General features: G+C 39.4%; 1 protein-coding gene and 1 long non-coding RNA gene across 3 annotated transcripts in view; one reads left to right on the plus strand and one right to left on the minus strand.

Moving 5' to 3' along the window:
- Nucleotides 1-19413, minus strand: part of LOC107388497 (A disintegrin and metalloproteinase with thrombospondin motifs 20) — a 135466-nt gene that overhangs the window by 19071 nt on the left and 96982 nt on the right. For both annotated transcript variants that reach the window (XM_054732877.2, XM_054732878.2), the window contains 2 exons: nucleotides 16955-17116; nucleotides 13919-14095 (listed from right to left, as the gene is read on the minus strand). In XM_054732877.2, coding sequence (XP_054588852.1) covers nucleotides 13919-14095; nucleotides 16955-17116 — 339 coding nt within the window. The remainder of the gene's footprint in view (nucleotides 1-13918; nucleotides 14096-16954; nucleotides 17117-19413) is intronic.
- Nucleotides 1492-5764, plus strand: LOC107388498 (uncharacterized). The gene is made up of 3 exons (XR_001573333.3): nucleotides 1492-1633; nucleotides 2699-2742; nucleotides 5626-5764. It is a non-coding gene; the product is annotated as an uncharacterized lncRNA (long non-coding RNA).

Raw genomic sequence — 19413 nt, forward strand, 5'->3', positions numbered from 1 at the left:
AAAATTCTAGCTAAATAATGTAAACAATTTCTGTACAAGTTCTACCAGTTGGCAGCAGATAATGACGACAATGCTCTTGGTTTGTAAGGCCAACGGTTTCTTGACTGAGCATAACGTTTTATATGACAGATGCAGGTTGGTTTCTGGGGTCATCAGGTCAATGTCAAGCCTGTTAAATTTCTTTGTCTGAAACAAAATATCTCTCTGGTATGAACTGTTGCCCACATTTTTTATGAGTGCAAAACCATCACATGAGATTAAATGAGGTTGCTTATAATTTTTTGACTTCCTTTCAGTTTGGTTGTTGTGCATTATTCAGCGTCCGAGGTGCTTTGTCTTTTAAAGTCCAAACAAAGTCCTTTGTAACGGCTAACAAAAAACATTACAATCGTAGTTTAACTACAAAGACTAAATGGATTTTACCAAAAGCTTTAGCAGGAAAAACTCACTCTGATGGAATGCAGCAGACTATTTCACCTGTAAACACAGGATTTACTGTGAAATCTGCTGAGAGTGATGGAGGCTCAGAGAGGAGAGGTTGCACAGGCACACTGTGAAACAATCATCTGGTATTAATAAGGTAAAGAGAAGTACTTTGGCTAAGCTCAACAGAGAAGAAAACATATTGAATAAGAACCAGACACCCTGATGACAGCTCTAAAAAAAGGGCTTTAGATTGGCTGAAATGATTCTAAGGACTTTGGCCCCCATGAGGCCATATAGCAATTACGGTGCCTATTTCTGCTCCTCTATACACAACCCAGTCCAAAATGGGAGTACTGGAATTAGATACACCAGATGAAGAGGGTTACAAGTTGTCTTTGCATATTTTCCAGTCCAGATAAAAAACATAATGTTGCATTGTCCTTCAATTATGACCTCAGAGATTTACATAACACCAAGCCCATGATTATTCACACCACAGAAGATGACCTACTCTACGAAGATTGTACAAATCAGGATTTTATTTTTTCTTCTATATTTTAGAAGCTGGAAGGTTTGGGAACTTCTTCAAATGAAGCCACTTCCTGCCTCTTTTTCCTGTTGGTGCGGGCAACTCCGCACACACACACGCCACACACACACACACACACACACACACACACACACACACACACTGCAATTATCTAAGCATTTTAAACATAGGGCATGCTCAGCTGATGGAGGACATCAAAGCAAAAGGACAGAGCTCAAGTGACGACCATACCCGCGGCACACTCAAACAAAAATGATAACAAACCCCCAGCTCCTCCAACTGAGAGAGGAGATGACACAGGCAAACATGCAGAAGGTGGGGTGTGGGGTTGTGGCCCCACCTCACTTTTGAAGAAAAAAAGAAAGAAAAAAATGAGAGAGTGAGAGAGAGAGAGAAAAAAATAAGAGAACGAAAGAAAATCACAGTCATATGGGCGACACTTCCCCCAGCTGAAGTGTAGCTGTAGCTTACTGGTGGGAAAGTCGACGCTATATGAAGATCTCCTCTTCTCGCTAACCTGCTAACCTCGTCTGTCAACTGCTAGTTCATCAGAGCAGGTAACAGAGAGAGAGCTGGTACAACCCAGGGGAGGGGAGCACTGGTTCATCTCTAAAGAGGACCTCTGATTCACCGATCCACAGCGTCTGGGTTTCACAGGTACGTCCTTTTAACCAAAGAGGCTTTAACAATAATGCTCTCTATATTTTAAAAGTGTCAACTTTTGAATCAACACATCTTGAAGAATGTTTATACCTGAACGTATGTAAAAAGCTGCTCTTTCATGCATTTCATTACTTGTCTGTAATTAAGAATATGAGGGAGACACAAAAATTAAACAAAACACAAATGAAAGAGTCATACGAGGAATTAAACTCTCTAGAGACAGATTTGCCCTCCCACGTTGTTGCAGCCTTTAATTCCACGTGATTAACTGAGTTAAGTCTGGTATAATCCGTGAAGGCAACATGTGGATTATGTTGAACTGGAATGACTTCAGGATTTGGCACCTGAACATCAGCCAAGTAAAACAACTTGTTTAAATCATTTTCTTTGGGTATAATAAAACTCCCATTAAGAACATAGGATTGATGTATTCTACAAACACATTACAGCCTAATCCTCACCTTAAAATCTAGAGAGACTTGCATAAAAACTAGCATGCACGTTCGACAGATTCAGTATAAACATATTTTCAAGGTGATTTATTGAAATAACCCTTAAAAATTAATGCTAACAGAGTCTGATGTGAAATGCTACCATTGTTGAGCGCTGCCAAGTAAGGATACTGTATATGTTAGAATATGAGGTACAGTTTGAATTCCAAGCACATTGCAGCATGCACACAATGCAAGAGGATGGTAATACCAAACATATGGCAACTGTGGCCACATAGAGTCTTCAAAGTGCTCAGTTCTGACCCAGAGCATGAAGAGACTTGCAGGTGTAGAGCACAGGTGAGGAGGGGAGAATCACACTCTTAGCTAAATGTTGTCAAACCTTTTAGATTTCAGTTTTTACTGTCAAACATCACAAACCAGGAAATGAGATTTAAAAAAAAAGCGTACACGGATCAAATCAAGAACGGGATGCTCTTAAAAAGACAATATTCAAAGTCAAGGTCAGCTTTATTTCTACAGCACACTTACTGTTGCTCATGCAACCCAACGTGCTCTACATACACAGCAGTGTTCAGATTATTTTGTACATGTTTTATTTTCACAGGCCGGTTTCAGAAGACAGACATGCTACAGTAACAGAAACAGCTGGTAAGAGCAGCGTCACGGGGCGGAGGAATGTCAGGAGTCATAGATGTTTAATGCATTTACACATCCAGCCCAGATCACACAGTTTCCATCCATCCATCCACCATCCATCCATCCACCATCCATCCATCCATCCATCCATCCATCCATCCACCTACCTATCTACCTACCTACCTACCCACCCACCCATCCACCCATCTATCTATCCATCCATCTATCTATCCATCTATACATTAGAGTTAGTTATATATCCAAAGAGTTGTAGCAGGAACAGGCCTAGGGCCCAACGAGAATGTGATTGATTCATTAACTTCTCACATTAAAGGTGATGTGAAAAGGACTTCTTGTCCCTGTCTCTGTTGAATTTGACTTCCTGTCAGCTCAAAGAGACTAAACTGAACAGCACATGCTGCACTCCATGCCTAAACACAATCTGCCATCGATGAAGTGTTAAACAAACAGCTAGCTGACACGGCATACACACTGGCCTTAACACATTTTCCTTTTTAAGTCAACATCACTCAGGAAAGGTAAAAATAAAACGACAAAACAGACGAGTTTTTCCATCTGGTCAAACATTCCACTGGATGCTTTTTCTGTGTTTAACTCAATCAGTAAATCACCACTACATGGAATACTGGAGAGTTTACACAGCAGAAACTGATTTCTGAAAAAGTTTAAAAACAACACATAGACATTTTAATCTTTTTTTGTCTAAAAAGCGACCTAGCTTACCAAATTAGCAGTTTTTTTTACTCAAAACATGACACTGCAGTTTGACTTGCTTTTAGAGTCCAGTATTACTTAATTGTCGTTAAACTGACAGTGAAACACATCTCCTCCCCATCTTCTTCATCTTTTTCAACACCTTAATTTAACAGCTGAAATGTCTCCTCAGCCTTCATTAGTGTCTAGGTGTGGTTTATTAGCCTGGCCAGCCATGCCAATGTTTCCTTATGGGAATCAAAGGGCCTGGTAACACTCACATTCAAATAACCCCATCCACTGAGAATTCTAACCAAGCCAATCAGCACTGAGCGGCGTGCATCACACACCGCATCGCTCTGTTTCTCAAAAACAATGAAGGCGGCGCCTGAAGTGGAGTTCGCTGTGACTTTCCTCTGTTCTAAATGACTTGAACATGTCTTTAAAAGCACAACAAGTAGAAATGCTAAAAGATATTTGCGCCGTCACCAGACACCATCTTTGACTACAGCTAAAAAACTACAGAGTTGCACAAGACAGTCGTCTAGTGATGGGTACCGAATTCGGTACTTTTTAAGGTACCAACCGAATTCCATAGTACCGACTGAGCACCGATTCACATCATTTTAAATGGTGCCTCATTTCGGTACCCGTCCTTCATAACGAGAACTTGCCTAGACAGTTGCAAGAGCGTAATGTCGTCGGTCGCTGCGAGCCAGTTGTAAACAGAGCAGCATGGTAGAAAGAACGCACGCTAAAGCTTGGGTCCACTTCACTAAATGTGATGGGTAACTGGGTGATGATGAAACCAGTGACAACGATCTAAGTGAGACATCCTCATCTTAATCTGCTCCGGTAGGTAAATAAAATGTTTAAGATAACGTTAGCTTGATACGTTAGCTTCCGTTTCGCTAATGGTGCATTCGCTTTCTCCTCCGAACTCCAAATTTCTGACTGGAAGAACATGAACGCGCTCAAAAGTTTGGCTTCACTTTATTAAATGCGACGAGTGATTGGGTGAAGATGAAACCAGCGACAACGATCTAAGTGTGTGGCATCATTGTTTTAATCTGCTCCAGCAGCTAAATAAACTGTTTAAGATAACGTTAGCTTGATAAATTAGCTTCCATTGCCACCACTGTTATCAGCTAATGGTGTGTTCGCTTTCTCCTCGGAAATTCTAGCTTCCCAGTAGGAAAAATCAAATGAAAAAGGTCAGCAAAAGGAAATTTAGTAAATTTAGTTCACGGTAAAGATGTTTGCTTCAGTTTAATTATCAGCTTATAAAACTACAAGGACGATGTTAAAATACAAACAGTTTTATGTTATTTATTGTGAAATGTATCAAATATGGATACATATATTGAGAAAAATATATATTTTATTATAAAAGAGAATTAAAATATTAAACACTCAAAAGTATCTAAAATTGGTACCGTTAAGTACTGGTATCGATTCCTAGGTACCGGGAATTAGTACCGAATCAATTCAAATGTCAAAGGTACCCATCGTCATTTCCGCCGTTTTTCTGATTGGTCCTTTTTGAGCTGCCTAGTCCCGCCACTCATGGTGCTTTCTGCCAATGAGTATCCAGACTTGTCCCCTGTGTAAAATAGACAGAGGGCAAGGTTCATCCCTAAATCAAACAATTCAGCAGTGTTCACGATCTAAAACCTGAATAAAACATGCTGGAAGCAGACTGCAGCACCTGGCATGTCAGGTCCATTTTTACTAAGAGTAACAGCGACCGGCCCGGATACTCTGAAGCTGCGAGTGCGCTATTCTGGACACAGATGGCGGTGAGGGTCTGAGTGGCTTTTCATTCACCCTGAAATGCCGGCTCAGGAAAATGAATTTAAAAAATTAAAAAGTTGCATAGCATGGCTTTAAGAATATTTTGCTCATTTTAAATAAAGCCATTTTCTACAGAACAAGTGTTTTTCTAAAAATAAAATAAAATGTCTAAAATGAGGCATTTTTACTTTCTTAGAAATCAGATTTTGCAGTGTAATTAGATGTTTTGCTCAGAAACAGCTGAATGAAGCCAATTGTTGATGTTTGGGCCTTGCAAAACACACGTGACACATTAGCTGCATTATTATAACTTTTGACACCAAGCATCAAATTCTTATTACATCTTCCTGCTAAATGTTCCACAGCTGCTTTTCTAATCTGTCATAGCAGCCAGCGGGAGGGAGGTGCGGAGAAACTTGGAGAAGAAGATGATCTTGGCATTGACCTTCAAGGAAACGGACAGAAGCAACTGATATGAGACAAAAAATCTTGTCATTAATGCTGTATTTGTTTTGCTGTGGGGGTTTAATACTCCAACAATCAAATATTATTTAAGTTATTGAAAGAATCAAAAATGTGCAAAAGTTAAAATCACCCTAAATTTTGTGTATTTTTTATTTCAAGCAGCAAGACTATTTTGTATTATTTTAAACTGATCTCGATCAAGACTCCAGACATTCCAGTGGTCTTCCAATTAATTTTCTTTGAGCTTTGGCTGATTTGTTTTGTTTTGTTTAACTCATTGCTGTTCATGCACATAATTATGACAGCATATTGTTCCATAAATATTTTTGAAAAGAGGGAAATGTAAAGAAAAGAAGATCTAGAAGATTTGTTTTTATCTTTTTTCGCTGACAAGTTTTGGCTAACGCTGCAGTCTTCCTCAGAGCACCGCCGATGTCGGTGGTATTACTTTCTTCTACTACACTGTGTTTAAAAAATAATTAAAACAAGGGAATTTCCTGGTCTGACGGGAAATCTTGAGCGTTCACACGACTTTGGAGTAAACAAACTTAAGTACAGTGTGTTTCCGGCACCTTCTTTACTGATTGGCTAAATGTCGCACTGAACCGTTAGCACGCTTGTTTGTCCTCGGAAATCAGATCAAGACAGCCCCGGTTTATGATCTGAGCCGTCCTGATGTCCGTCTGACCAAAGTGCTCTTAACACACCACACAAGGTAGGATTATCTGATAAAATTATCTCTATAACCATTCTGATAATCAGACAGGTCATTGGGATTGCGAGCAACATTATCCTGCTTTTAAACTGGGCTGAAAATAAAGAAGTTCAGTTGTTTTTGTTTGAACCTTAAAGAGACTACCGTGCCTGAGATGATGAACCGTCACCACAGAACCTGCAGCTGTGTTTGAAACCAAATGAACCAAATTTTATAAACAGTAGGCCTACATTGGGTCGTGTTTGATACCCATGAATCTTCTCGCATCTGCGGACCAGTGGTTCACTTCAGAGCAGGTTGAAACCTGACAGGCAGTGAAAAACACCCTGGCATCTATGGATGACATCACAGCTTTAGTCTAACCTATTCAATGACGTAAACACCCAATCTGTCCCCACCCCATTTCATCAAGATGGAGATTCCTGTTTTAAGTCAGAGGGGTACATATTTAAAATTAGGCAAATAATTGCCTCATACAGGCCTTTATAACATCAGTCGTTAGTCAATGAGCTGCTTTCTACCTGTGAGGTCATGCCCTCTGTCTGTCAGTGGGTCTGGGATACTCCAAACTAAATGCTTCCAGACTTCAGAGGACTGTCTCTTCTCATGTTGTCTCACCACATCTGTTCCTGATCACCCTCAAACTACAGCGAAAACTCTTCTCTTAATTTTTTCCGAAACAGCTTTAAAAGATCCTTAAAAAATGTCTAGTAACCTATCCTTCACAATAAAATATTCATACAAGCTGCAAAGATTTTCTTTATGCTTGCCATCTGATAGTCCTAAAGGGGAATTTCATTCCTGACGCAGAAGCAGTGCTGCGCCCCAGATATGTTAAATCATCAGATAACATCTCGCTGCATCTGGTTTTCTGCCACCAAAGCCTTCATGTTTGGAGACAATCTGTGGTCAATAGTACGGTTTTGCTTCGTCCCAGAGCCCAAAGGAAACACTATCTACCAACGCATGTTTGAGTCAAACCATAAAAGAGACATGCTTGTGGGGGCCGGGGTGGACCTCTCATTCGCTAACTCAGTTGTTCACACCGAGCTGACGTATGGGCACAATCAGGAAACGCAACATGTCACAAACAAGTGACCCTAAGGTGAAAGGTTTGGAGAACGATCCTGCTCTCAGGTCTGTAGCTGGTGTGCATGTGGACTTGATTTAAAACACCATGATTACCTTGCTGTAGCTTTACTGCCCCTACGCCCCATGGGAAACCCAAACGTAAAAGGAAACGGTGTGTTTTTGCTAGCAACAAAACGGCATAGATTACTAAACTGGTGCTTTGGTTGACCCCCTGTCTGACGCTGATGTTTTGTTTTCATAAATATTACTGTTCAGGTTATAATAATTAGTGGTTTTACATTCCTGGTGCCTTTGCTGTTCGTAATTCATGACTTGTGCAATAAAAGTGATAATTTCGTTATTTTCAGATGCAATAATTAAGGTTTAATAAAAATCTTAACAAAAAATAGAAATTGAATATAAACTATGACAACTATTCAGTTTACAAGAATGGTATAATTTGTAAGATCTTTCAATTTTTAAAACGAATTTATGAAAATTCTTATTCTTATTATTATTATTACTCTTTATTAACATGTTTTGCATTCATTTACACAAGTTTACTCCAAAACATGTTTCTTTATTTCTAAAAGAGCTAGAGCAAATGTCCTTCTGGTACATTTGGGTTAGGGTTAATATCAATTCTTAATAAATATGAGGGATGCAGGACAGATTTAAAGGTCCTTATTAAAAACACATACATCACACTAACTGAAGGCATTAACTTGATTATCATGATTAATGTTATCATGAACACGAACAAAAGGTGTATTACTTAACAGATTAATGACATACCCATAATGTAAGGTAAATACTCACGTTTATACATTTTCCTTTGCAAAAAGTAAGTTTCTAAATATATAAATGGTAAATAATAAAATAATAAATATAATATAATATAATAAAAATACTTAAAAACACATATGAAACAACATATGTCATATTTACTAGAGCTATCTAAAATCAGCAGGCCATGAATCAGTAAAAAGCTTTCATTGATTGCGTCTGTAATGTATTTATTTATCTTTAGTCCTTTATAGTTGTATGAAGTCGAAGGCTGAATTCTCAGTTATTAAAATATTATTCACGGTAGTTTTTACAATTTAAACTGTGCATTTAATAAAATAGTGTTTAAGCACATTTTACTAAACAGTCGTTGCTCACATGCACTACTAGATTCTATTACCTGCTGCCAAAAGCATTACAGAGGGGTCCTTTATTGCAATAGTTAACAGATGTGGCCTCCAGAGCCAATGTTTGATTTGTTTGTTTTCTGCAAGAAAATTATAAAATGAAATGTTAAAAGGATTAAAAAGGTCTGTGCTGTTGTTACACTGCAATGTGCCAATTAGGTTTGTAAAATACGTCAGAGGGTGGTCCTAAATCAGCTGCTCAAAGAGAAGTCCACATCTTTGCGAAGTGGGGTTGCAGATAGCTATCTGAACAACCTCAGTTTGGAGAAACAAAGATTAGCTCTGACCAGACAGATGAGAGGGTTACAGAAGGGTTGGGTACAGAGTGTTTCGTTTTATAGCAGTTCTTATAAATGTGAAATGAATTGAAAATTTAATTATTTACAAATGTACTTAGTCCACACACCTCTGGACAAAATGTCATAATAACTGTAATAACTAATAAAGAACAGGAAAAGTTAAATCACGACAAAATAAAAGTTAGAACATACAATTGGCAAAAACTGAAGAGACACTTTCGAACCTGTTTGTTTAAATATTTTAAACCCAGACTGTTGGTTCGTCTATGTTTCTCCAAACTGAAGCCATTCGAAGGGCAGTCTACAACAGTTAAGGTGCCCAGTGTACAAAATCACAAATCGTGTGCTGCTGGTGGTGGTCGGAGGGGCCGGTGGCACCAGCGCATGGTAAGCCTTGCCTCTGTCAGTGCACCCCAGGGAAGCTGTGGCTACACTGTAGCTCATCATCACCAGCGTGTGAATGTGTGTGTGTGAATGAGTGAATCACTGATTTTGTTATGAAGCACCTTGGGGGGTTGTAGAACCCTAAGAAGGCGCTATACAAATACAGAACATTCACAGTGTGAACTATCCCTTTAAGATGGAATTAGTCAAATTACTTGGCCAGAAGATGGATGAGAGATGCGTAAATCAAGCCATGAATGCAGAACCGGTCCTACAGAAGCACCCAACCGCTAAAAACATGACTGAAATGAGCTAAGTGTAAAAATGTACCACAACATCAGAGATTATTGCATGTGCCAAAAAAACTGTTACTCTGTCAACAAAATAAACTATATTCCACCATTTTCCACTGTGTTGTGTGTTCATATTTGTAATCCCCATTTCACTCTGATAGCATCAGCGGTGCGCAATGTCACTGATTCAAAGAGAATCTTTAGCCGTACCTCTAAAGTAAAAGTCGGGTTCTATTTTTGCCACGAGCCGCTTCTGGGACACGTCCATTACAGCATTTAGGCTAGACAGGAAATCACTCATGGTTTCAGTGTAAAATCCCTGGTAATTTTCAAAATAAAAGTACTGCAGAAATGCTATTTCATTTATATGAAGCATACTCGTGACCCAATGGCCCACTTGCTCCCAGTATCATTCCAGAAGTGGAGCTGTGTGTTTTTCATAGTTTTAAAAGCTTTCCGGAGTTTTCTACTTTCAGAAATTATGTATGGTTTGTCAGAAATCCGTAAAAGTGATTATCTTATCATGTACTGTGATATAATGTCAGCAATATGTCTTTTTTTGTTGCTAAGCACGCCCCCTGCCTCACAGAGCTCTGTGCAATAGGAAACTGAGCGCCGACCAGAACTAACCAATAGCGTTAGACTACCACTTAGATGCTTCAAATTTAAGGAATACCTCGGCTGATGCAACGTTGATGAACTTTTCACGGACAAGAAAGTCTTTAAAATGTAAAGATATGAAAACACAACAAGACATGAAAATAATATTTGTGTTTTAGCTCTGTCGGCTACAGAAGCACATTTATAAACAAGAAACGTGAAGTCGCCATCTTAAAAAACTGAGCGACAGACTTTTTGTGTGACATGCTTGTCAGCCACTAGATGGCGTCATTGGATAAGAGAAATATTCCGGAAAGAGACTTTAATCCTGGCAGTGGAGAGGAACAACATCATATATGACATCAAACAGCGATATCAAACGTGATCTTCTTTTTGGTTTAATGGGTGATTGCATAAACAAACCGTGAACTTTGAAGTCTCAAAGGATTTCACGATCTCGTGAGTACAATGATGAAGCCGTTTCACAGCCAAGACTCTCCTAATGTGTAATGAACGTAAATAAAACACTCCGCTGTCGTTGTGCGCCGCTTGATGTTTCCCGAGTCACGTCTTCATCTTGTTAATGAAGCAGTTAATGAGATTTTCAAGGTACATGAGGTGTTTTGTTTCACTGTAAAATACTGCACTGAAAAACAAACACAAACTTCACACTTATGTTTATTTAATAGTTTTCTTTACAGTTGAGGAAAAAGTTTTCAACATTTAAAAAATATTTTGAATGTGAATGAAATAAATAGCAAAAAGAAAAACAAAAGTAAAGACAAAATAAAGCAGAGCCGCTCCGCTGGGGTTTGGTGCAACTTCGTTGCACAAAGTAATGAAAAGGAGGGAGTGGGAGTGAGACCTCCATGGCTGAGGAGTCCTGGTTGTAGTGGAGATCTTCAAACAAACACACACACACACACACACACACACACACACACACACACACACACACTAAGTGGGATACAAAAACACAAAGAGGGAGGCTGCAGATTCACTGGGGAAGATCCCAACATAAACTCAGAGCCAACTGCAACACTTCAACTGAAATATGTGTCGTGATGTTTAATGTTCTTTTAATCAAAATTCAGAAAACGAAGATGTGACATTCTTACGGTTCTTGGAAGGAGTTGGATTCTGGGAAAGCAAGTGAAGAAAACTCCACCACTACACTGACTGTTTATGGCAAAATATCCTTGTTTACCTGAATGAGATAATCAATGGTCACAGTTTCACCTACAGGCCCACCTCGATAGCACTGCCTTCTTTTGGTAAACGTTTTTCCAAATCTTCAGGTTCAAAGATCAGAAGTGTCCTGGGCAGTGAACGCACAAACATGTCTTAAAACGACCTGACATCCCAGCAGTAAGGCTGAGTGTTAAAGCTAGTTTCAGCTGGTGTTTTAAAACAAGCAGAAACTCTCAACTTACCAGAGGAAATCACAGGTTAGGTCACATGACCCAAACACATGTTTAAAACGACAAATATTCAAGTAAAGTGTTGCATTAGTCTGACCTGGAGCGAAATGCCAATGCTGCAACAACTAGTTAAACACTGTAAACAAATAAATGTGTATTTATTACAAGAAAACAAAAAAAACAACAACTAATCCTTCAGCAAAACACCGACTATTTGTAGACATGAGAAACAGCATCAAGTGACACAGGATGAAGCAGAGGTATATGTGTGCTTAACTTAGGTTCAACAAGCTGCTGTAAGGAACTCACTTACATCCAACAGACTTAATCATTTTGTTTTGAAGCAATAAAGTGATACTTTTTGTGATTTTTAAGTGTGTTTCTGAGCAGTCTCTAATTAGTTTATGTATACAATGACTGATGGGCTAACTGCTAGTGGAAGTTAAGCATTATTCTGTTGTCTTAAAATAACTTAAATCACCTGATTATGTTAAAAAGAAGAAAAATACCTTTACAGCTCAGTTTTTGCAATATGAGATCATCTACATGAACTACTACTCTACTGTAAATATCACCATCGACTAAAGGTACCATCCTGGTGTTCCCAGGTTTCAATTCCAGGATACATATTTTATTTATTTGTGCCAAAATAACCATGTAATGAAACACGGACAGAGGTATGAAGGCCGGGCCTTAAAAATGTCACCAACTGCATTAAACCAAGATAAAAGTTACAAGCCTCCAATAACTGACCAAAAAGGTCAGCTGGTACCTGAGTATAGGTGTTCTCATCGTGAATATTTCATTCCTGATGGCATGGGGATATTCCAAGATGACAATGCCAGGATGCATCAGGCTCAAGAGGAGCATGAGACCTACATTTCATCCATGGATCAGTCACTACAGAGTCCAGACCTTAGCATTAATTTTTGAGAAGTGCAGAAGACGGCTTTGCACAGCAGTCGAAGTTTCCCTTCAATACAAGATCTTGGCGAAGAAGAAGAAATCATGCCAGAGCGGGCGCATCGTGTGTGTGACTTTTTCTTTGGTGGTGACTTTTTTTTGGCAAGGCAGTGTGTGGTAACATTTTATTCGTGGCTGTTCTCTGAATCAGTCCAATTAGGACAACAGAGGCCCCTCAATAAGTAGGATCAATAAGTAGGATTCAAACAATTTCTAATTTTTTCACAGCATCACTTGGAGTAGTTACTGCATGTTTCTGTCAAATCTCAACATTACAACTTTTTAAGTTAGATTTGGTCTAAAGTCCTAACCTTGATTCCACATAACAAAGGAGATATATCGTCTTTTTCATACAAGGCCTAAACATGATGGTTTGTGTTTGGTGGTTTGACAATATAAAGAGAAACATACAGCTTAAAAACATGAACACTTTCTTAAAAATCCAAATAATTTGCATTTTATTGTAATTAGATCTTTAACATTTATCTAAGACTCTTCTAGCCACCATTGTTGTGTTTTGTGCGATGGTGACTGCAGACAAAATAATGGAACAGAGATGAAGAAGCTCCACATTCAACTTAAGCACAGTCAGAAATAAGAATGGAACACCAACTGAAAATATTTTCTCTGTACAAACTGCATTTACTCATAAAGGGATGGGAGATATTTGACTGAGAGCACCAGTAAAAATTAAAATTTTCAGTAACAAACAATAGCAAACAAAATCATACTGTACAACGTTACACACACAAAAATACATCAACAGGCTTTTGTAGCTGTTCAATAAAGGTCATAATATTAACTCTTATACACAAATATACACTTGTGTACTGTAGATACAAGGTGAAGGCAGCAATAACAGCGAGGATTGTTTTCTTCACGCCTTATATATGAAATAAATATCTTCCAGAGAAATGCCCAAGCACCCCCCCCCCCAACCCCCACCCCTGATTTATAGGTTTGGATTTGAAGCAGTGTCTGGAAATGTTTTCCATGTGTTCATAATGACCCTCTAGGTGGAGCACCATTGTTTTGTCCCTTTTTAATTCTAATCAGCACCATGCCACTGAAGGGCCTATCTGGGTGGGCTGGAGCCGGCTAATCAACGGTGGCGTTTGAAATCCAGCATTTCATTCTAAAGGCCTTACGGTTTTAAACTTAAGGAAAACTCGGTGCACATGTCTGACGTTTCTTGGCAACATGCCATGTGCATTCACAGTGATACACCCATAGACAGGCAGTGATACGTGTTGAAGGAAAGTTAGTACTATCGTACCGGCTTCCAGGGTCGGCGGTGCCAGGATGCAGAGCCAGGACAGGGTTGCAGGTTGCACCGCTCCACGTCAGGCGGCTTATCCAGAATGTCACAGTTGTAGTCGTTGAGTCTTTGTCCGTCCGGCCTTTGACAGACCACCAAGCGGGTTCTCCTACCACTGCCACACGTCTGGGTGCACTGAGGGAAACAGTGTTCCACAATTACACAACCAGCTACATACCAATGTTCACATTAAAAGAAAAACTATGTTTTTCATCCGCTTCATAAACGTTGAGCACAGATTTGCTTTAACAAGGCCCTTTTCCAATATTGAAACATCAGGGTAATTTTACCAGACCTTCGCAGCGTGCTTCAGTGTACCGCACCGTTTCAGGAAACACTTTAGTACCTAGGGGTATGTACTCGGAAAGGACTGCTAGAGTAGCACGGTTGACTCATGCGGAATGGTTGCAACTCAGTAGGAAACAATTTCAGCAGATGTCGCTAAACACTAGGGATGTGAATCTTAGAGCAACTCATGATTTGATTCGATTCCGATTCTTGGAGTGCCGATTCAATTCAGAATCGATTCTCGATTCTCAATTTAAATCGATTCACAATCAGTATTAACAAAGAGTGTCAGCTCCAGGATGAACTACTTTGTTGTACAAGTTAGTTAAAGCTATGGGACATTTTTATTTGACCTTAAACTGGTCATGCTCCAAAAATGCAAATTTACAATGTAAACTAAAGTGATTCTAAAACTGTAAACAGAAGCAATCTTTTGACCAAAAGGCAACATTTATTTTTGCTTACCTTGTAAAATATAACAAATATGTAGTTTCCTAATAGTAGCTTTGAAAGTAATACAGTCAAATACTTTTCAAGTATGTGTAGAAACAAGTTACATGAGTAATCCTGAGTACTCATTTATCAACTTAGAAAATAAATATGAGAATATCTCAAATTTCTGAGTATGGAAAAAATGACATTCAAGTGCCCTCTTATCAGCAGATTCAAACATAAATCATTTCAATTTATGGGACCACAAAAGTAAACGGAGTACTGACTCTCCTAACAAAGATCAAAAAGTGCATCTCAAACCTGTAACATGCCAAACATTTGAGTTCCTGGAATCAATTCTGAACCTTTGTGAATCGATTCTGAATCTTTATAAATAAGAATCTCGATTCAGACTTGAATCGATTTTTTTCAGCACCTCTACTAAACAATCAGCATTTCTTTGACAGGAGGAGTTACGGTAGAAGCAGAAAGGGGCGGTATTCACACTGCTTTTAAGTCGCAGTTTCTAAACTCCCAACACCAAAAAATGCGATGTCAATTTGTGGTCTCACAGAGCATCGGAAAAATGACGCCTTTTCTGATCATTGAACAGTGCTTTTTGCTTTACAAAGCCACTCACATCGCTGCTCATATTGCTTAAAATACTGTGTGATTTGACAAAACATAACTTTTAAAGCTGTTGTAACAAATTTGGAAAACAAAATGAGCATAAACCTTTTTTCATGGCTCTTAACAATGTTCTAATTTAGACTAGCTGTAAATATATTGTGGAGATAAAAACAAAATAATGAAGTGGTTCTCTTGCATTTGTCTAAAACCTACACCAATAACACTTTTCGAACAAAAACCAACTAATAGGCCATCTGGTTGTCTGTCTCGCTGAACTGCAGCACTTCCCTGGGTCCTCCGTTCATTCAACACACTCGTATTTAGCAACAGAACACCACAGGTGTGAGAAGTTCACCCCTCAATAATATCAGATATAGACATATATATATATACATATATATATATGTATATATATATATATATATATATATATATATATATATATATATATATATGTGTGTGTGTGTGTGTGTGTGTGTGTGTATATACTTTAGGACAGTCCCAAAAAGAAAAACACCATTTGAAATAAAGACATTGGGATTTAGAAAACGGCAACTGGTGTTTAGCACTAATTTGTTTCGTCCAGCATCGCGGGTTTTCGGTTCTGTCAGAAGCGTCTCATGGAAGACACCCGAGGGGAGGGGTGAGTGTGTTTGCGGCTGGCTTGTTCTGTAGATTTGTTGTGGCAGCTTTAATGTTACTTCTGTGGATGCCTTTCAGTGACGTGACTCAATGTCTAAGCAGTGGTGATAAACTGATGTCTTATCAAAAGTCTCAAAAGAACTGATTTTATAATGAAGACCCAACGGCTGCGAGGACCGAGCCATCGTACCTCCCAGTCAGTTTATCCCTGCCAGAAACTTCTCGGAACTGCCCTGGGAACACAACTAGACTTTACTCTGTTAGAAAACGCCCCGATGATAGAAGACTGGACCCAAACGACACTGAGTGTTTGAGTTCAAACAACAATAATCCTTTATTCAGGAGGAGTTGTGGCTTGTATCTAAGCTTTGCATACAAAACCCTGGAAGCCAAAATCAAAGCTCAAACTTATGAGCAAAACCTAGAGAGCACAAGCGGAGTAACGCTGACAGGACACAGAACATGACAGAAAAAGCTGGAAAGTTGGACCTGGGATCAATATGTTGTAAACAAATTATTGTTAAATCCCAAACTTCATCTCTATTTAACAATAAAGAAGTAAAAGAAAATATGACATAATTTTTATCAAAACAAACATTTTTAGAAATAAACAAATGACACTGGTGTTTATGTGGATCAGCCAGCGAGTCTAGCCTGCAATGAGCAAAACCCCAAACATTTAAATCCTCCAAATATATACAAATGTACATTTGTCTAATTAAATGTTTAACATTGACATTAGCAGTAGACACAAATATCTGATGTGATTTAATATTATTGTGAAATGTAGACATTTAGACAGTCCCTAAAACCTAGTCAGCTGGTTTGTGTTGACGTCGGTTTGCCTTCAGTGAAAAAAGATCAACACAACATGTGCTCCACGGAGACACAGAGGGTTAACGGACATGACTTATTGATCTGAGGGAACAGATTTCCCATGTCTTTTTTAGTTTTTGTTAGAACAGAGTCTAGTTTTGTGTAATAAATGATGAAAGATCTCACCTCCCCCCAGGCACTGTAGTTCCACAGAGGACAGGGTCCAGAGTCACAGCTCTTGGACTCTGCAGGTTTGACCCTCTCGTCGCAGTAGCTGTTGCTGCGTCCATCAGCATCCTGACAGACCACCACTCTCCTCTGAAAGCCCCCAGCACAGGTGCTAGAACACTGGAGAACAAGCAGAGCAATCTTTGTTTCAATTCATTTCAGTAGCATTATAAAAAGAAACTCAAACAAAAGCTATTTTCTCTCTGTTTTACCCCTTCGTGCTAAATTAGAGAGATCTTTACATGACCAGACCCAGCTGCTATGCTCATTATTTTCTCCCAAAGATGGAAAAGTCAGTGAATCACCCTGAAAACTGAACAAAACAGCCTTGACAAAGGAAGCTGGTTGACTCTGCACCCATTTACATTGATGCATCCCCTCTGTTGGAGGGAGAAAGAACATTCAGTCCTATCTACTGCATTTGTGAGGGAGGACAGCACAAAAAGAACCTGAACAGGAAGGATTTTCCACTTGAGTTGTGACTTAACAGCGTAGAAATACCACATTCATCAACTGTAGAAAAATGAGTCAAAACTCACAAATTCTTTTCTGTGAAACTTAAAAATAAATGGTGTCACTCAAAATATTGGTAAATGGAAAATGGCCTGTTTGTGACGTGCTTTCTAGAGTCCAAGAACCCCCCGAGGCATTTTACAACACAATCAGTCATTCATCCATGCACACACACATTCATTCTCTGGTGGTGAAGAGCTACAGTGTAGCCACAGCTGCACTAGGCCGCCTTGACACAGGCGAAGCTGCTGAGCACAGGTGCCACCGGCCCCTCTGACAACCACCAGCAGGCAAGGTGGGTTAAGTGTCTTGCCCAAGGACACGACAGCAGCATAGACGGGAGTCAGGATCGATCCTGCAACCCTCTGATTACTAACCCACTCTACCTCCTGAGCTACTGCTGCCCCAGCATCACCACAGAAAATACATTCATATAAACTACATTTGACCTGAAATATTATTCTCAAAAACAACGCATGGACTATTTCACTAAGTAGTATTTATATATTTAGGCTTTCCACACAAATAGCTGAGATTGTACTACTTTGATACCTCCCTATTACAATTACAAAACTGTAAGAAATGTGCAATTTTCCTGTTAGAATGAAACTAAATCAGGACAAATTTTGATCACAATGTAATTTGTGAGCACATCAGACTCCACAATTCTCGGTCCTGAAGTGTCCTGCATGCACAGGAGATGTGATGTCATTCACAGCATGTGGCGTTTACGGAGGCAATGCTGCTAAAAATCTGCCTATACATGTTGAAGTCCTTATATTGTAACAGGTCTAAACTTTATATTTTCATTAAAAAAGGAAGATATTTGGAAAAAAAAGGGTGCTATTACTGTTCTAACTGGGCTCTCCCAGCTGATCATCCGTCTTAAAAACAGCACCTCTTGCTGGAAACTGGAAGTGACGTTGCTGAAGAAAAAGGTTCCTGACTCTGCTCAGAAAATAAATGGATTAGCGGCAGCAGCACGAAGCTCCTGTTAAATACTGGAGGTGCACAGCCATACAGGTTTGAGCCAGCAGCAAAAGTTGATGGAAACAGGCCAAACTGGGATAATTACCATATTTTCCGGACTATACGCCGCTACTTTTTTCCCACACTTTGAACCGTGCGGCTTATAATGAGGTGCGGCTTTACTGAATATTTTCCTTCACCTGCAGGGGGCGCTTCAGCAGAAAGTGAAACAGGTGGAAGTCAAAAGTGGAAATTGAAGAAAGTGCTCATTTTAATTTAGCACATGCAAGCAGCCGGCACGACGAAGAATTTTTTTTCAAATCCATACCCCCTCATCATGGTGACTACACGTATGAGTTCATATGATGCCGCATTTAAGTTGAAGGCCATCGATCTGGCAGTAAAGGAGGGAAACAGTGCTGCCGCACGTGAGCTTGGCATGAATGAATCCAAGGTTCGGCGCTGGAGACGGCAGCGGGAAGAACTCATTCAAGCCAGCTTCACCCGGGGATGATGACAGCAACACGGACAGCGGCACTGACATCGCCACAGAAAAGCTATGTGACGAAGCTCTCCTGAGGCTGTTCAACTCCGACACTGAAGAAGACTTTAATGGCTTTAGTGTGCAAGAGGAAGATGAGAGCGAATGACTGCTTCTGGTAGGCAAGTGTTTTATTTACTAACCAGGCATGTTTTGTGTGCAGTTTTTATTTTCTAATCATCCAGGGCTTATTAATGCTGTGTCAGCGCTGTTCTTTTCTTCTAAACAAGCAAATTACCGGTAATAACGTGTCAGTTCTGTTTTTATTTTATAACCATCCAGAAATATGAATGCTATCAGTGCTGTTTTCTTTTCTAAACTTGCAGGCACGTTCACCCGTGTTTAAAATTCGTTTTGTTGAATTAAAACAACAACGAGAAACCTCTGAGTAGCG

This window comes from Nothobranchius furzeri, chromosome 4 (genome assembly GCF_043380555.1).
Source record: "Nothobranchius furzeri strain GRZ-AD chromosome 4, NfurGRZ-RIMD1, whole genome shotgun sequence".
Lineage (NCBI taxonomy): Eukaryota > Metazoa > Chordata > Actinopteri > Cyprinodontiformes > Nothobranchiidae > Nothobranchius > Nothobranchius furzeri.